Source organism: Schistocerca americana, chromosome 5 (assembly GCF_021461395.2).
Source record: "Schistocerca americana isolate TAMUIC-IGC-003095 chromosome 5, iqSchAmer2.1, whole genome shotgun sequence".
Taxonomy (NCBI): domain Eukaryota; kingdom Metazoa; phylum Arthropoda; class Insecta; order Orthoptera; family Acrididae; genus Schistocerca; species Schistocerca americana.
Window position 1 is genome coordinate 432,503,340 of NC_060123.1, and position 18,670 is coordinate 432,522,009.

The 18,670-nt window shown below is 38.6% G+C and overlaps 1 protein-coding gene across 1 annotated transcript in view; it reads right to left on the minus strand.

Moving 5' to 3' along the window:
- Window positions 1-1,156: 1,156 nt before the first annotated feature.
- Window positions 1,157-18,670, minus strand: part of LOC124615525 (LHFPL tetraspan subfamily member 3 protein) — a 147,812-nt gene continuing 130,298 nt past the window's right edge. The window contains exon 3 of the mRNA XM_047143485.1: window positions 1,157-1,986. Coding sequence (XP_046999441.1) covers window positions 1,781-1,986 — 206 coding nt within the window. The 3' untranslated portion in view covers window positions 1,157-1,780. The remainder of the gene's footprint in view (window positions 1,987-18,670) is intronic.

The window sequence follows — 18,670 nt, forward strand, 5'->3', positions numbered from 1 at the left end:
GCCATCATTCACCCCCCTTACTCCAGTTTATTTGCTGAACTGCAGTCATGGTACAGTGTATTCAACTGGCAAAATGTAGCTGCATAGGCACATGTGTGTGTGTGTGTGTGTGTGTGTGTGTGTGTGTGTGTGTGAGAGAGAGAGAGAGAGAGATTATCACCACATATAGTGTGCCATCATGAGTATAATTCCATTTCATGTCACTAGTTAAAGCACTTTCCTGTTTACCGCCTAGCAATCCAGAGTGCCTCTCATTTCCCAGAGCTTTTGTTAGTTTATTTTATTATAGAACAACATTTATGATTTTCTAATATTCTTTTGTTTACTAATTTGTCTACCATTCACATACTCAGTACTTTTTACTCACATTACTTTGTAATTTATTTCACCTTTCATGCACGAAAGCTGCATGCATCTTCTGTTCTTAAATCATCATGAATGTATAAAATTACACTATAAAGGCACTATCAGCAGATAATTAGATACATGTATCTGTCCTTTATCTATCTTTTCATACCTATTACAAACTATATGACAGCTAACAATCTCTCATTTGGAAGTGATTGAGATGAATGTGCTTCAAAATGGAATGGAAAGTTGAAAGTGTGTTGAAATAAAATAAAGAAGCTGTGTACTTTAAAGATGCTACTATACATATGAAACATAAGCTCACAATAGATCATTTAAGATTTGAATATAGTTCATTGACAGTTCTTGTATTGAAGTGTAGTTATGTTGGCACTGGGACATCTTTTTCCTGTAGTTGAGTGCAATTTTTAGCAATTCAATGATTTATTTCAGAGTCACTGATACAAAAATATATACACTTCATAACTGTCTATGTAAATAAATATCAATCATCCAGTTTCAGAAAAAATAAAATCAGTACAAAAATTTCTTCCATTCTTTTAAAAAATTATATACAATAGAATCAATGGAATGATCATAAGTTGCACTGTATGTCACATCAACATGGTGTGAAAGACATTATATGAAAAATGGAATCACGAAGCATTTTAAGAATCACTTTATGTTAGCACATAGAAAAATTTTTGATACCATATTATATTCAGACTGGTAACATTTTTATTTCAATGACTGCTTTGTATAATGAGCAAGATTGTTCTGGTAATACTGAACACTTACAGCCATCATGTCAATGAAAAATGTAGTTTTATTGTGGTTTCCACAGTAAAAATGTGTTAAAAATATATTTGATACATATATAACAAGGCATACAAAAAGTGTGAACATTCATTTTAAGCGGCTAGGTTACCTGTGCCATGTAATCATCATCATATTTTGTACCCTTTTCTGCATTTTGAATTAACATCCTAAAGACTTTCACAGGTTATTTTGAAATGCCTGTACTCTAATAAACAACAAATTAAGCAACAGCCACACTTTAAAATTGTGTCTTAATAATCCACAGCTAATTTTCTATTACAGGGATGAAACTAACCTTTCTGATTTAAATAATCTTCTAATTTAGCTCTCAAACAATTTAATACACTATGCACAGCAAACACATAAAAGAAAAAATTCAGGATACAGGAAGAGAAAATGAATATCCAAATTAGATACTAAAACAATATAAACCATTTTTGTCTCATTGCACATCATTGAAGAAATGTAACAGGTGAATTTTAATGCAGTGATACCTGTCACATTCTTATTGAGTGTGCAGCAATTACATGATACATAGATGAATATAGTTGTTCAATCTAATATTCACTCATGTGTAGGTACAATATTCAACACTGTCTTATATGCAAATATTTTAAAGCTGGAAGTTCTGTATGCTTGAAGCATACTCAGGACGGTAGCCGGATGCCTTTGAACGACCAGTGCGGTTTGAGAACTCAGAGAATCGATCTGCTTCTGGGCCATGTGGCTGTGGCATAAGCAATACTGGATGAAGATTGAGAGACTTGCGAGAACCGGCCACAGACTGAGCATCCCCAACAAATCCACCATTCACTTCACCTGTGACAACAAAAACGCAAGTAATTAGCTCCAGCCACAGTTACTGTTAACACGCTGTTAGACAGTAGCATTTGAGATCTTGTTGGCTCAAGATCTTCACATAATCTACTACAATAATGCTGTATTGTTTATTTGAGGGCAACAACATGCATATTTATCTTTCCATGAATGTACATGTGGTCAGAGGCAGTCGAAATATTCTGGATGTGGGGAGAGTGTCTATTTGGTAGTCATTCTGTAACTATATCAGGAAAGGCATAGTAACCAGTGCCACCAGAGATTCCTGCAAAACTAGTGGAACCAGAGACATAAAATGAGATCACAGCTAATTGGTTAATTCCTCAGTAACTATATTAGGAAAGATATAGTAACCAGTGCCGCCAGATATTCCTGCAAAACTAGTGGAACCAGAGACATAAAATGATTACAAACATAATTGGTTAATTCCATCTTCCACAGGTATCTGGCAAGAGTTATAATGAAACAGTGTAGAACAAATCAGTTTACAGGTTATACACGCAAAATTGCTTTTTAATACCCACCATGTAACAATGAAAACAGATTCCTAAATAACACTGTCACTTATATTTAATAAAAATTAATATATTAGTCTTTGATACTACTTGTGTTATTGAGAAACATACTTTAAATTTAATGACAACAGTGAAACTTTTATCTTCTGTGCTAAATGAGCTATTACAGCCACCAATATATTCTGACGCTCATCTCTGTGTCAGAGCACCAGATCCCATTTTGAGGATTTTGAAAATACGTATTACAAGCAAGAAGCAAAATGAACTTAGTTGTGAAACAAGTCTCCATTTTCCTGCCTTTATATCTGAGAGTATGTTTAGAATCACAGTGACTGATGACATTGTAGACAGTTGTACATTCTAACAGAGCACGAGAGCAATCAATATAGAAAACTGTGCAAAACCTGATAAGTAAAATAGATTATGTGTGCACTTTAACACATTGTCCCCCTCTTTACTACAATAAACTATCAATGGCAAATATTTGTATGTGAAATGACCACCAGGTACATCACAGGTATTTTCCACAAGTGTGTCTCTCAGCATGTGCAAATGGATTATTATTTTAGCTGCTGTTAAAAAAATGCTCCTACCTACATACCCTAATAAGCAAATGAATTGGATATAACTTCTATATGGAAAGAGAGTGCCCCTGTTGTCATAGAAAGCTGAGAGGTTGCAACATGATGTGTCAAGGATGTGGTCAGACTTTGTCCTGGCCATTGCTGTGACAGAAGATAGCAAGATATCAGTGAAATTTGTAGCGACCAGATTATAACTGTCTAATGTATAGGATTGTCCATGTAGCACTGGGCTTATAACATACTACTGAGAGCAAAGAGTACTGTGAGTATCTTGATTTTGGGAAAACTACCACTGTTTGAATCAGTTGTTGTGGGCAACAACCTGCTGAACACAAAAACTGCTGTTGACAATTACATACTGTAACAATATATGGTTTGATCACAACCAGCATGCAGCCATTTCAACCAAAGCCATCTCAGTATTGGGATCTGACACCACAAATCACATCCATATCTCTACTCATTGCACACCACAAGGCATAGATACTAGCATGGACCCAGAACCAATGTAGGACACACACAGCCAAGAAAAAGGTCACCTTTATTGATGAGTTTCAGTACATATTGGTACACTTTTGTGGCAGTGTACAAGCACGTCAAAAACCGCATGATGTAATGAATGCATGTTGGCTGCTTGATGCCTTTCAGGAAGATGGTGAAGGTACTCTTGTCTACAGAATATTCACTTTGGATGAAATGTGGCCTCCAAGCTGTGTACCGTCTTCTCACACTGGTAAATAATACCATAATCTGGCCTCCAATGATATGTAAGCATTATTTCACAAACACAGCACCATTCACTCATTCCTTGTATGTAACCTGCACTTTCATCACGCCCACACGCCACGCCTTAATTGTGTTAGAATGCTTTGATGAACACTGCACAGACTTGAGGGTGCTAGTGTAGTCCCTGAGATCTACAAACATACTCCATGAGCAATGACAACACTTTCTTGTGCACTCGAGCATCATCAGCAACCAGCTGCAGATTGCTGGTCATCCTATTTATCAGGTTGTTTATTTGTAAAGAAAACAAGGGTAATTTTTTTGCACTCCTCTGAGGCACACTTGGTGGTGCACTTGTCTATACCACGACATGGCACTGCCATTTTCAGGGTGAAAGTGGCTACAACACAGTGTCATGAGTATGGTGTTAATGTTAATTTTTAAATATTGTAGACAAATCTTCACTGAAAATATAACAACTAAGGAACTGATCTGATACCAACATAAATTTATAAAATAGAAGGAGAAAAAACAGCCATGCAATAAAACGAGTGATATATCTCTCTTAAGGACACGTTAACAGAGAGAATGTACCTTTTGTCATCTCTCTGCAATATATTCTAAGTTCATCTGGTTACTAAATATGTACAGATAGTCTGTCCATTTTTAAAACTGTCTACTTGTCTTGTACTATCAAGTGAGATGGCACAATGGTAAGGTATTTAGGAGGATGGAAGTTCAAATTCTTGTCTGGCACCCAAGATTTGGTTTTTCATGATTTCCTGAATTGATTAAGGCAAATGCCAAGACAGCTGCTTTCAAAGGGCATACTCAGTTTCCTTCCACAATCTGATCTTGTGCTCCATGTCTAATGACTTTGCCACAGATGGGACATTAGGCCCTAATTTTCTTTTCTGCCTTTTTGTCGATGTACTAAGAGACACAGTTTGCTTTCAGCTGTATTTGTAACAAAACTTACATACCAGCCAGGCATAATTCAGATCCTGCAAAACAATTTGCTGTTGACATAAAGGGATCGGACAAAAATATGGGAATACCACAAGAAATACATGTTTGCACATAACTGCTAGCCAAACCTGCAGGTTGTGCTGCTGTATTTGACCATGAACTGCACCTCTATGATGTCCTCAATACATTACAACTGTCGATCATCATCAGAACAATGTCCTGTGTTGTTGTGAGTGCATTATGTGGGAGCTATGTGAATTCGAATGTGGACAAATTGTTGGTGCTCATATGGTGGGTGCTTCCACAACCAAGGTAGCAGAAGCAGTTGGTGTTTCAAGAGGCACCATATCAAAGACTTATACCACATACAGGGAAAGTGTAAAAACATCACCAGCTAAGTCACAATGTGGATGAAAGTGTGTGTTGAGTGATTGTGATGGACGGTCAGTAAAGAGGATTGTCACAAAAAATGAATGGATGACAGCCCAAAAGTCACTGCAGAACTGAATGCCACATGCTTAAGCACTTTCAACACCAAAACAACATGAAGGGAGCTCCATAAGCTAGGAACAGCAGGGTGAGCTAGAATTCCAAAACCACTAATCAGTGATGCAAATGCCTCTAACAGGGACAATGTGATGCCAGAGTCAAAACCTAGACTATCGAACAATGATGAGCCTTGTTGTGTGCTGTTTCCAACTTCTGGATGAGTGAAATATGACAGGGTTTCATGAGCATTTGGGCAGCCATACTGTAGCATTCCACGGGCTCCATGGTTACTCTGCAAGGGGCATATGACCATTTTGCCTGATAAGGATCATCCTAGGGTACAGTGCCTGTTCCTCAATGGTGATGCTGCGATCCAAGATGAGTGGACCCTTGTTCACAAGCTTGCAGTGTCCAGATTTGGTTTTGTGAGAATAAGGGTGAACTGACACATCTCCCCTGGCTAACACAGTCACAAGATCTTGATATTATCGAGCCTCTGTGGTCTCCTTTGGAGAAAAGTGTGCGTGATCACTATCCATCTCTATCATTACCCGAACTTTCCATTCTTTTTTCAGGAAGGATTGCATAAGATTCCCTAGTAACCCATGCAGGAGCCATATTTATCGATTCCAAGGTGACTAGAAGCTGTTTTCAATGCCAACAGTTTTCCTACACCATATTAGGTATGGTAATGTGTAATATTTTTGGTGTTTCAACAATCTAGGAAAAGGCAGATCACTACTTACTGTAACAACAACATGCCAAGTTGCTGACAGGCACAATTAAAAGACACTTACACATCAGCTTTCAGCCTCAGCCTTCACCAGAAAACAGAGAAATACACACCACTCATTCACACAAGCAAGCACATCTCATGCACAAATGACTGCCAACTCTGGCAGCTTGGGCCACAGTCTTTTAATTGTGCCTGTCTGCAACTTAGCATGTTGTCTTTATAGTAAGTAGCAATCTATCTTTTCCCACATTGTTGATACTCCTAACTGGAGTTTCCCTTGTTTGATTTTTGGTGTTTCTATATTTTTGTTCACCCCTCCCTCCCCCTGTAAGAAAATGTACTTAAGAACAGAGAAAAAGTTTTAGCCAGCTACAAATACTGCCAGTTAAGAGAGAAAATTGTGATGGTATGTTTCCAGATTTTTGGCTGAACTGAATCTGTTTTGCACGCAATATTTTATGTGTAACCTACTTACAAACTTTAGGTGATTCGAACAATGATCTTATCTGTGCTTGTTATCTGGACTCCAGCCAGAGTGTGACAAGTACTTGTTGCCTTATCATTATTTCTAGCAGAATTTGACTTCTATTGCATGCTGCAACCTCTGATGAACATTTATTTTCCTACAACTGTGCTGATCTTTCTTTTGTGTGTGTGTGTGTGTGTGTGTGTGTGTGTGTGTGTGTGTAACTCACATCTTGTCAACATCAGGATGTTAGAAACCCTTATAAATAGAGATGGCTCCCATTTAATCAATTCTTATGATCTAAACTCAGCTTATTAAGATATTGTGGGTTACCTCATCTGTCTGAGCTGGAAAACATCAGAAAGATATCCGATTTACAAAATATGGCCATGGGCACCAGAAAACAAATATAAACCAAAGGATACTGCAGGTGTCCGAGGTGGCACTCAGTTATTATCAGGGGCACCACTGAGAATTCCCCATATTCTTCTGTGAGACCACAACCCTGACTTGGCCATTTGACAAAATATTGACATAAAATTTAATCATCAACTCAGATAGATACCCAAAAGATATCATTACTCAATAATACTACAGAAACCTCACAAAGGAGACAAAATTTCATTAGTAGTTATTGTACCTGGCAAGGCTGGGGTTACAGTGCCCTTTTGATATATGTAACTAAACATCCTTCACAAAATATGCTAATACATAAAATTCAACCAGGACATTTGTTATCACAGACAATAAACGCAAAAATGAGACAAAACTTAGAGTTGTCTGATATTTCCAATAAATTTGTATGAGAGGTTAAGAAATAATTATTGATAAACATGAGTTTTGTATGAGAGTATAGTTTTCCGCAGCAACATTCGTCAAGAAATGTTTCACAAATTACTTGCTGTGCCAGATTTGTAGGTAAGCTCAAGCTTTCTACAACTTCTGTCATCATTGTTAGGAGCTATCTGTAGGTGATGCAGTACTTTATTTAGTTAACAAATTATGGAGACACCATGAAGTCATGAAATTTCCATGTGGTATCAGAGAATATGTCTATGATCAAGTGGTTCACCATATGTGTCTGACTGCCACGTGAACGACTCATGTTCAGTTCCCGATACTGATAGGAATTTTTTCTTGATGGATGGGCTATAGTGGGTGCACTCAACACTGTGAAGCCAACTGAGGAGCTACTTGTAAGAGAAGTAGCAGTTCCTAGGTCTAGTAAGCTGATAATGAGTAGAAGGGCTGTGTGCTGACTCTTGCCCTCCACACTGCATCCAAATGACACCAAATGGCACAGGACAACACAGTGGCCACCAGCTGGTTGGCATTGCATGGTTTTCTGGGCCTGATACTGCATTAGTTTTACTATGATGAGGAAAATTAGCAGCCAACAAATATTGACCTATATCTCAATGTGCAAAGCTTCTGTCATCCAACCCAAAACAGGGCAGTTTAAACATGCTGTTGATGATTGGGACTGTTTCTGACTAATTCCAAGATAAGACATCTTACAAAAATGGCTATAGTGAATGACATAAATCTCTAAGGAACAAAAATATATAGATACTCAGTCATCACAAGATAGCACTCATTCCTTTCTCCAGAGAGACAACAAATAAAATAGGCCAAGTCCTGGGCAGGCGCAGATTCCAATCCATTTTCCAACCACCCAAGAAAATTAAAGAGGTGCTGCACCCAGCAGTAGACAGCAACTGAAGAGTGAAGGGGTGTGCAGTTTCTCATTATTGACCAACAACACACCCAGAAGACTATTTCACCACAGTTTTTGTATTGTTTCATCAAGAACTTCAGGGCTTTTTGTGTGGATCTGTGAAAGTGGTTGAAATCTGAATTTATTAGTACATACCAGAGTTGAAACAACAGTCAAAACAATGGACAAAGGCCAGTGAGAGTTAGTTTAAGAACATAGTGCCAAGGTATAAGCCTCAGAGGTTACCTGTAAAACAGAACAGCATATCATGAACTTGCTATGCTCCATTGTTCAATTGTTGGAAACATGGGTTGAATGAAGAGTAATCAAGAGGAGCATGGAAGCAGATGTTCTTTCATTAGTACAATGGAGTCCCACACTGCAACAACCGTAACAGCACATGTGCGTGAATTGGGCTTCAATTGAGTTCATTCCTCATCCAGCCTATTTTGCAGTGAGAGGTCTGAGTTACTCCTTCTCAGGGGAAGAAATAACAATCAAATAAGGAAGTGATTGTTATCAACAATAAGTAATTTGTAGAGTCTGGCAAAATCTTGTCCTTGCAAGAAACAATATTTCATGTTTCCCCACTCTAAATTTAGTTTCATTCCCATCATATCATTTGTAAACGTGAGCCTCTGCTTAAGTAGTTACAAATGATTCCATCCATGCAGTTTTCCTGGCAGAATTTTTTGATGCATGCAAGATCACAGAAAATACCAACAGGGTAATTTTTCTTGTTCTACTAGAACGGGTGGGCAATTATGCAATACCAGTTTAAGCAAGCCTACCAGATTTCCTTTTTAAAGTGCATTTCTGTCCCTGTGTTTTCAGCTACTGATAGGAAAAATTCATTGAATTTCATGGCTAGTGATTTAAATTTAACATTATCTTTCTTATAGCCAAATCATTTGCAATGCAGTGCCTCAGAAGTTCAACTTGTTTAAAAGCCTTCTTCAATTTCATTTCAGTATTTATACCAGAAAAGTCTTCTGTGAAGATAAGCTTCCTTTTCTTACAGCAGTTTGTTGTGTCTCATTCTGGCCATTTTAAGTAACATTTATTTTTTGGTCAAAGGAACTCCTATTATCCCATTTTATTTGCCCAAGAATCATACTCAGATGGAGTAGAGCACAGCTCATTGTCTTGTTATTCAGTTTATGTTGACCTACACCATTTCATAAAAACGCTGGAATGACTCTTCGAGAAGAATATCCCGCCACAGTCCATTTCACATTTCAGATCCTTCTGTAATGGCATTATTATACTGGGATATTTAAAACCCCAGTCTTTCTTCCATCCTTATTAAAAGGCACACCAATACTTATTTCATCATTCACTGACTGTGTTATTATTAGACTCAATTTCCTTGATCAGCAGCTCTTGCAGGGTCCCACCTGACTCCAGTTCACTTCAATAATGTGCTAATTCAAAGATGGTAAGATACACAGTAAAGGAAATGTATCATGTGACATGACAGTCTGCTTAGTTCCATCTATCATGTACATTTATGAATGTGATGTGAAAATTGGCAATGATTTTCATATTATTGCATTTCTGGTGTCACCTACTATTACAAACAACTTTCTGAGGAAGGGCAACCAGAGCTCAGAGACATAATGAATAACAGTTAAAAAGCACAAAACACCTAAACTCAATAACCACTCAAATTATCACAAAAGTTATGATGATTAAAAAGTCAAGATTGATGACATGTTTCCAAAAGCCTCATAGCTGTATGAAGGTGTTTTATTCACATTATCCACAACTACCAGTTTTACCTCAGTATACTGCCCCCCCCCCCTTTTCATGCTGAGCTCTTCACACAGATGCCTTGTCAGATGAAATTAGAATAGCATGTGCTCAAGTCTAATTTCCACCTGTCCATATCTCCAACCAGATTTTGCAGTTATGGTGGAGCTGTTTCGTCTCCTTAATGTTACAGGAACACTTAAGTGCAAACTGCAATGCATACCATAAATATTTGTTCTCAACAAAAATTCACAAGTTCAATGCACTTATTTAACTAGAAGAATTAGATATTCACCTGAGAGTGAGCCTGAACCCTTATACCTTTACTGTGTAAGGGTACAGACTATCATTTTCTATTTTACAAATAAGTATGACCATCTTGCAGTCTTTGAGTTTTTAAAAATAGAAGTTGAAATAGGTCAATTTGTGATCCATTAAATTTCGGGCATGCAGCCGCGCAAATAAAATTTCTTCTACTGATATTTTGGCCGCGTATCGTCCGGCCATCTTCAGAGCAAGTCACAAGACAGTCTTGTGACTCGCTCTGAAGATGGCCGGACGATACGCGGCCGAAATATCAGCAGAAGAAATTTTATTTGCGCGGCTGCATGCCCGAAATTTAATGGATTATTCATTACGCCGCGAGAAGCTGAAAATGCAGGTCAATTTGTGGTTTTCAGAGTGCTCCCATAAGAGAGGCAGAGCATATATTGTGAGCAACTAGCACCCAAATGTACCAAACAGAAAATAGTGTGGCACATTCACAGGCCACTGTTGATCAATTGGGAGGGAGAGTCTGTAAATGACCATGGAATGTGTAATGAGTTAAACATTTATGAGTAATGTGACTAATAACTGTTGCTGTTGAATCTTGTATGTTCAATACATAAAGATTATGAGTTGTCCATGAGAGTTCTGGTTGGGCACATCTGTAAATGGTATACACTGTAAAAACATTGCGCACAAAGTTAAAAATGCTGGTGGGCATTATATGAGTGCTTATCTTGCTGGAGTTGGAAACTCCTGTTAATATTTTTTCCATGTTTGTGAATTAAATTTGGGTTACAAATAATATATTTCTTTTGTCACTTTGCCCAAAACAGGTTACATCTGCATGTCCTCTTTTTATTTTACACATAAAACTATAACATATGCATTTTTTATGTTCTTTTGACTGCTCGCCTGCAATTATATAATTGTGAAAGTGGATCTGCTCAGGTCGGCTTGCATGGTTTGACACAGCATGTCATCTGGTAAATAGTGTGAAGAATTTGCCACTTTTTATTTTAGTAGATGTATTAGCAGTGTATGTCCTGTACCTTACAAATTCTGTCCATTGGTGCATCTTTGGTGTGCTTCATTTTTTTATTGTACTTATTGTACAAACAAATTAAACATCCTTCATTGTCCAAAAACACCTGTTCCCCAACACCTCCCCCACCTCTCTCTTTTCCATGTTGCACGACCAGATATAAGTGCAGATATTTTTTATATATGTACAGACATCAGTTGGTTAGTTGCCTTTTCTCAGTGTCAAAGTATTCCACAAACCCCACAAATATGTCACATAATTTACTACCTGAGTTTTTTTCTACTGCACCACAAAGTGGACTGTGATTATCAGTATAAACTAACCATTTTGTGTCCACACTTCAACATCTGACCTGCTGCCCAGCAAAAAATAAGCTTTAACGGCTTGCTGTTGCCACATGTACCTGGAGGTACTAACCAACCTAAAAATATATTACTCCTAATAGCTATAATTATTAGTCTGCAAATGAAGTAAATAGTACACTGTTCTCAGTCACAAATAAAAGTATCTGCACACATACCCATTACACTCTGTGTGTGTGTGTGTGTGTGTGTGTGTGTGTGAAGCAAATCCTTATGTACTCTGCAGATGACACACCGTCAAACAACAGAAATGCAACCAACTTGTGCCAACCCACTTCCACAATTAATGTACTTTCAGTTGAGCTATCAAAACAAACAAAAAATTCATGTGGTATAGTTCTTAGGCTTAAAGTACAAAAATAACCATGAACTTTGCATAACATTTTTACAGAACTATATTGAATGAGACATAGGCATCAAAACATGTTTTGGTAATAGAGAAAAGAAACACATTGTGTTTGGTAGAGAGCAGAATTTAAAAACCAAATCATATGAATGTGAATTATTTACAAGTAATACTCATAAGATTTTAATTGACAAAATAAATTTATGCAGCTAATTTTTTGTTTGTTTGTAGACACGAGTCTCCAGCCCTATTATACACTGAAATCCTCATGTCACAGTTCCATAGCACAGTGGTAGAGAAGCCAATATGAAATGGTGCAGCCCATTGATGAAGTTGATTATTGTGGGGTAACTGTTTTCTGAATTTGATGGGGAACAATTATGTAATAATTCACACTGAGTGGAATCAGTTTTCAACATCCTGACAACATTTTGAAATTTCAAAGAAATCGGTGAGGAACATCTGGAGATTTAAAATATTGAAGAAACAAACATAAGGTTTTTGCTAACAACATACCCCTTTATATATTATATATATTTATATACCATATGGTACTCCAATAGGTACACAAAGACACCTCATATTCGAAAGCAACATTGTGTCAAAATTTCATAGCAATCAGTGAAGAACTGTCAGAGATAATAGTATACAGTTTTGAGCAAATGAACCTCTACCACCACCACCACCACCACCACCACCACCATCCTCTGCCTCATCATCATCATCATCAGCAGCAGCAGCAGCAGCAGCAGCAGCAGTAGCAGCATCAGCTCATCCTCACAGATTCACTTCTACTAGTACATCAGCACCTATCTTTCCAACTTCGCAGAAGTTCTCCTGTGTACCTTGCGGGACTAGCTCTCGTGGAAAAAAGGATTTTGTGGAGACATGGTTCAGCTACAGCTCAAGCACTTTGCAGAGGAGTGTTCACTAATAGAAACTTCCTGGGAGATTAAAATTGTGTGCTGGACTGAGACTCCAACATGTACATCTATAGACCTACTCTGCAAACCACTGTGATGTGCATGACAGAGGGGATGTCCCACTGTAACAGTTATTAGAGCTTTTCCCCATGCCATTCATGTATGGAGCACAAGAGGAATGACTGTTTGAGTGCCTCAGTGTGTGCTGTAATCTTGTCTTTGTGATCCCTATGGGGGCAATGTGTAGGAGGTTGTAATATATTCCTTGGCTCATCAGTTAAAGCTAGTTCTAGGAACTTCATAAAAGTTTTCAGTCACTCATTTAGTTAGGTAGTTAGTTAAATGTTCCATGGGTCATTTGAATGATTCTTTTATTGAAATTATGTGGGACTAGTCAGATACAGTATATGTATTCATGATTAGTGTTACCATTAATGAACACTTTTTTTAGTTCTACTCACGCAACTACACTTAAAAACAATATTTTTAATTTTTTTTCTTATTAAGTTTGCATCTACTTTAAAGAGTTTGCCAGTTCAGTTGTTTCATTACCTTTGTGACACTCTGGTATGGGCTGAACAAACCTACGAATATTTATCCTGCCCTTTGTTCTATCTGTTCAACACCCATTGTTAGCCGTATCTAGTATGGGTCCCGTTCCATATCCATATAAACTGTTGCACCCAGTTATTCATATGAGTTGTCCAATTCCAACTGTGACTTATTGATATTATTGTCACTGTATATTAATATTTTTTGTTTTATGAAATGCACAATTTTACACTTCGGAACACTTAAAGGAATTTGCCAATCACAGTAACACTTCGAAATTTCATCAAAGTTTGGTAGAATATTTGAGCAAATAGGTAAATGTTTATCTGTAAGAAGTCTGGGGGCCACCTGTTGAAAACTCTCCATTCGAGATAATGTACTGTGTGCTCCCTACTAGAAAATTCTCAGTCAAGCTGCAAATTTTGTCAATACCCCATACAATCATACTTTTAATAGTCAGCACAAATTCTGCATTGAGTGAGCCAAGGTCTACTGATCGAGCTACCGAAGCACGACTCGTGACTTGCTCTCATAGCTTTACTTCCACTGTACATCTCCTACCTTCCTGACTTCCCACAATGCAAAGGTCCTACATTCGAGTCCCAGTCCAGCATACACTAGCAGCAACCCCAGATTATTTAAAGAATATAAAAGCATGTATAAAACAGGAAGTTTCAAATCGGCACACACTCCACTGCGGAGTGAAAAATCATTCTAGACTATTATTATTTCTTTCCTCTCTCAGATGTTATGTCTGGTTAAAAATGGAAAGTGATGTGGATCTTGATCAAGCGTGACTTACTTTTAACTGTACGGTATATGTTACATTGCATTTAGGAACTTTCGGGTAATTGAACATGTATCAATAATTACAGATTTCTGTAGTTGTATATATACATTTGGATGTAGCTGTATTGCATTGATGTACTGGTGGATATTGTGTGGTATGACTCCTGTAGTTGATAGTATAATTGGTATAAAGTCAACTTTATCCTGATGCCACATGTCCTTGACTTCCTCAGCCAGTTGGATGTATTTTTCAATTTTTTCTCCTGTTATCTTCTGTATATTTGTTGTATTGGGTGTGGATATTTCGATTAGTTGTGTTAATTTCTTCTTTTTATTGGTGAGTATAATGTCAGGTTTGTTATGTGGTGTTGTTTTATCTGTTATAATGGTTCTGTTCCAGTATAATTTGTATTCATCATTCTCCAGTACATTTTATGGTGCATACTTGTATGTGGGAACATATTGTTTTATTAATTTATGTTGTATGGCAAGTTGTTGATTTATTATTTTTGCTACATTGTCATGTCTTCTGGTGTATTCTGTATTTGCTAGTATTGTACATCCACTTGTGATGTGATCTACTGATTCTATTTGTTGTTTGCAAAGTCTGCATTTATCTGTTGTGGTATTGGGATCTTTAATAATATGCTTGCTGTAATATCTGGTGTTTATTGTTTGATCATGTATTGCAATCATGAATCTTTCCATCTCACTGTATATATTGCCGTTTATTAGCCATGTGTTGGATGCGTCTTGATCGATGTGTGGCTGAGTTAGATGATATGGGTGTTTGCCATGTAGTGTTTTCTTTTTTCCAATTAAGTGTGGTTTTCCAATTTTTCATTACTATGTTTAGGAACTGTATCAATTTAGGATCTACTTTGAATATTTCCAATATTTGTAGTAACCATGAGTGGAGTACACTATCAAAAGCTTTTTGGTAATCATTGTATGCATAGTGTAGTGACCTTTGTTTAGTTTTAGCTTGATATGTCACCTCTGCATCTATTATCAGTTGCTCTTTACATCCTCGTGCTCCTTTGCAACAGTCTTTTTGTTCTTCATTTATAATTTTGTTCTGTGTTGTATGTGTCATAAATTTCTGTGTAATGACTGAAGTTAATATTTTGTATATTGTTGGTAGGCATGTTATGGGGCGATATTTAGCTGGGTTTGCTGTGTCTGCTTGATCTTTAGGTTTCAGATAAGTTATTCCATGTGTAAGTGTATCAGGGAATGTGTATGGGTCTGCAATGTAACTGTTAAATAATTTAGTTAGATGTGAATGTGTTGAGGTGAACTTCTTTAGCCATAAATTTGCTATTTTATCTTTTCCAGGGGCTTTCCAATTGTGAGTAGAATTAATTGCTTGGGTGACTTCATGTTGCAAAATTATCACTTCAAGCATTTGTGGTATCATCTTGTATGTATCTGTTTCTGCTTGTATCCACCGTGCATGCCTGTTATGTTGTACCGGGTTTGACCATATGTTGCTCCAGAAGTGTTCCATGTCTGTTATGTTTGGTGATTATTATTATTATTATTATTATTACTATTAAGGAAGCTGCTAACAGAACTCAGCAGTCTTTACACAAACTGAAACCTCACATCTTGAATTACTTGTGATTGTCCTAGTATTAGCGGCAATCCCAAACACAAGACAGAAACCCAATCTTCTTCCAAAATCCCAGCCTCCCACCCTGGTGCCCCATGTCTCTCTGGTTTTATTGTTTAAGAAAAAGGAAGAAGAAGAATACAAAGAAGCTTTAGTTACACTGAAGTGCCAAAGAAACTGATACAGGCACATGTATTCAAATATAGAGATATGGAAACAGGAAGAATATGGCACTGCAGTCAGCAATGTCTATATAAGCAAGAAGAGTCTGGTGCAGTTGTTAGCTCAGTTACTGCTGCAACAATGTCAGGTTATCAAGATTTAAATGAATTTCAACGTTGTGTTTTAGTTGGAGCATGAGAAATGGGACACAGCATCTCCAAGATAGTGATGAAGTGGGGATTTTCCCGTATGACCATTTCATGAGTATACTGTAAATATCGGGAAAACATCAAATCTCCGATACTGCTGCAGCCAGCAAAAGAGCCTGCAGAAACGGGACCAACGACGACTGAAGAGAATCGTTGGTTGTGAAAGAAGAGCAACCCGTCCACAAATTGCTGCAGATTTCAATGCTGGGTCATCAATACGTGTCAGCACGTGAACCATTCAATGAAACATTATCAATATGGGCTTTCAGAGCCAAAGGCCCACATGTGTACCCTTGTTGACTGCACGACACAAAGCTTTAAGCCTCGCCTGGGCCTGTCAACACTGATATTGGAGTGCTGATGACTGGAAACATGTTGCCTGGTCAGATGAGTCTCGTTTCAAATTGTATTGAACATGCGGACATGTACAGGTATGGAGAAAACCTCGTGAATCCATGGACCCTGCGTGTCAGCAGGGGACTGTAGTGGTGTGGGGTGTGTGCAGTAGGAGTTACATGGGACCCCTGATACATCCAGACACGACTCTTGACAGGTGACATGTACGTAAGCGTCCTGTCTGATCACCTGCATCCATTCATGTTCACTGTGCACTCCGACAGACTTGGGCAATTCCAGCAGGAGAGTGCGACACCCCACACAACCAGAACTGCTAGAGTGGCTCCAGGAATGCTCTTCCGAGTTTAAACACTTCCGCTGGCACCGAACTCTCCAGACACGAACATTATTGAGGATATCTGGGATACCTTGCAACGTGCTGCTCAGAAGTCTCCACCCCCTCAATTCTTACCGATTTATGGACAGCCCTGCAGGACTCACGGTGTCAGTTCCTTCCGAGATTAGTCGCGTCCGTGCCACATCGTGTTGCGGCACTTCTGCATGATCACGGGGGCCCTACACGATATTAGACAGGTGTACCAGTTTGTTTGGCTCTTCAGTGTAGAAGGAGCCACACTCTCTGTGAAGAAGTCTTTGGATACCAGCTGCCTTTTCTTTTTAGCAACGGCTGGACTGAGAATACCCGACGATAAGATGCAGGGCCGGCGCAAGGCACGCGCGAAACGTGCGGCCGCATGGGGCAGCACTTTCCGAGGGGCGGCGAATCTGCCGCCGCCCCCCCCCCCCCCCCCCCCCCCCCGTGCCACCCTATTTTAAATTTTTTTAGAACAAACTCAGCATTCATGCCCAAGGGGGGATTCGAAACCAAACCTCGGAGGGAGCGGCTTCGAGAACTGTGGCATGGCGCTTCGACAGCCTGCCGGCCGCCCCTGTTTAACGCCGGAGGAACAGAGAGGGGGAAGCAGTCTGGCGTATTCTTATCAGTGGAGAGCTGCCAGCCTGTTACGCGCCGTCTGTTTACTCACAACTAATTTTGCAGAAGACGAAATCTAATTTGGAAATTCGAATGCAATATTCGATACTGCGGTTACATGTTAAGCCTGAAGCAATTTTGCTAAGCCCTTCAACGGCTGTTTCCGAGTGTTTTCTTCTTCTCGCATTGTGGGGGAAAAAAATGGTTGAACATTACTACAGTCAAACATGTCCAACACCTACAATGGCTAGAAGTATTCCGAATGGGCAAATGCGCTGCGAGTAATTACAAGGGACAAAGACATTGCTAATAAGACTGGCATAAGTTGGGTTTCGATTTATTTTTGAAAATTTTTGCTATCCGTTTCTGAGTGATAGTCGGACGTTTTCGTTTTTGGGCCTCGAAACACCTGTCTCCGCCTGCATATACAACAATCAAACACTGACCGGCACTTTTGTTTGACAAAACTACTCGAACACTATCACTTTGCCAAAATTTATTTACTGTATGGTACGTGTGAATCAATGTTTCATCTTAGTAAACTACTGGTCGCTTTGATTCTGATGAAAACCTGAGAAAGTATGGTCTTTTAGCAACAATGTCCTCTCGTCCGCACAAAACAAAATGTTAGTTTTGACACCTTCTACAACGAAAATCCATAGACAGAAAATTACTTCTGAGTGTTTCCTTGCTAGCTTTGAAGCTCATTTCTGTTTGACAAAAGTTGCGCAGTTTACGCAAAGTTCGTATTTTTTTCTATTGTACGTAATGCCATAGAAATTGCTGCCTGATGATACATTTATCCATATCATCGGTCACACACTTATTGTGAGCTTCTTGCTTCTTCTTCTTGCGCGCTAGTTTAACCGTAGCCTCGCTGTACCTCGTCATGTGACCTAGTTCCTGGCACTACCGCGTTACCACTTCGGCTTTCCAGGCAATAGGTATTGTTGCGTCCTCTAAAACGAAAGCTAGAATTCGTTTCGGTAGTTGGCCAAGGTGGGAATTTAAGGAGATGGGACCTGGATAAACTGAATGAACCAGAGGTTGTACAGAGTTTCAGGGAGAGCATAAGGGAACAATTGACAGGAATGGGGGAAAGAAATACAGTA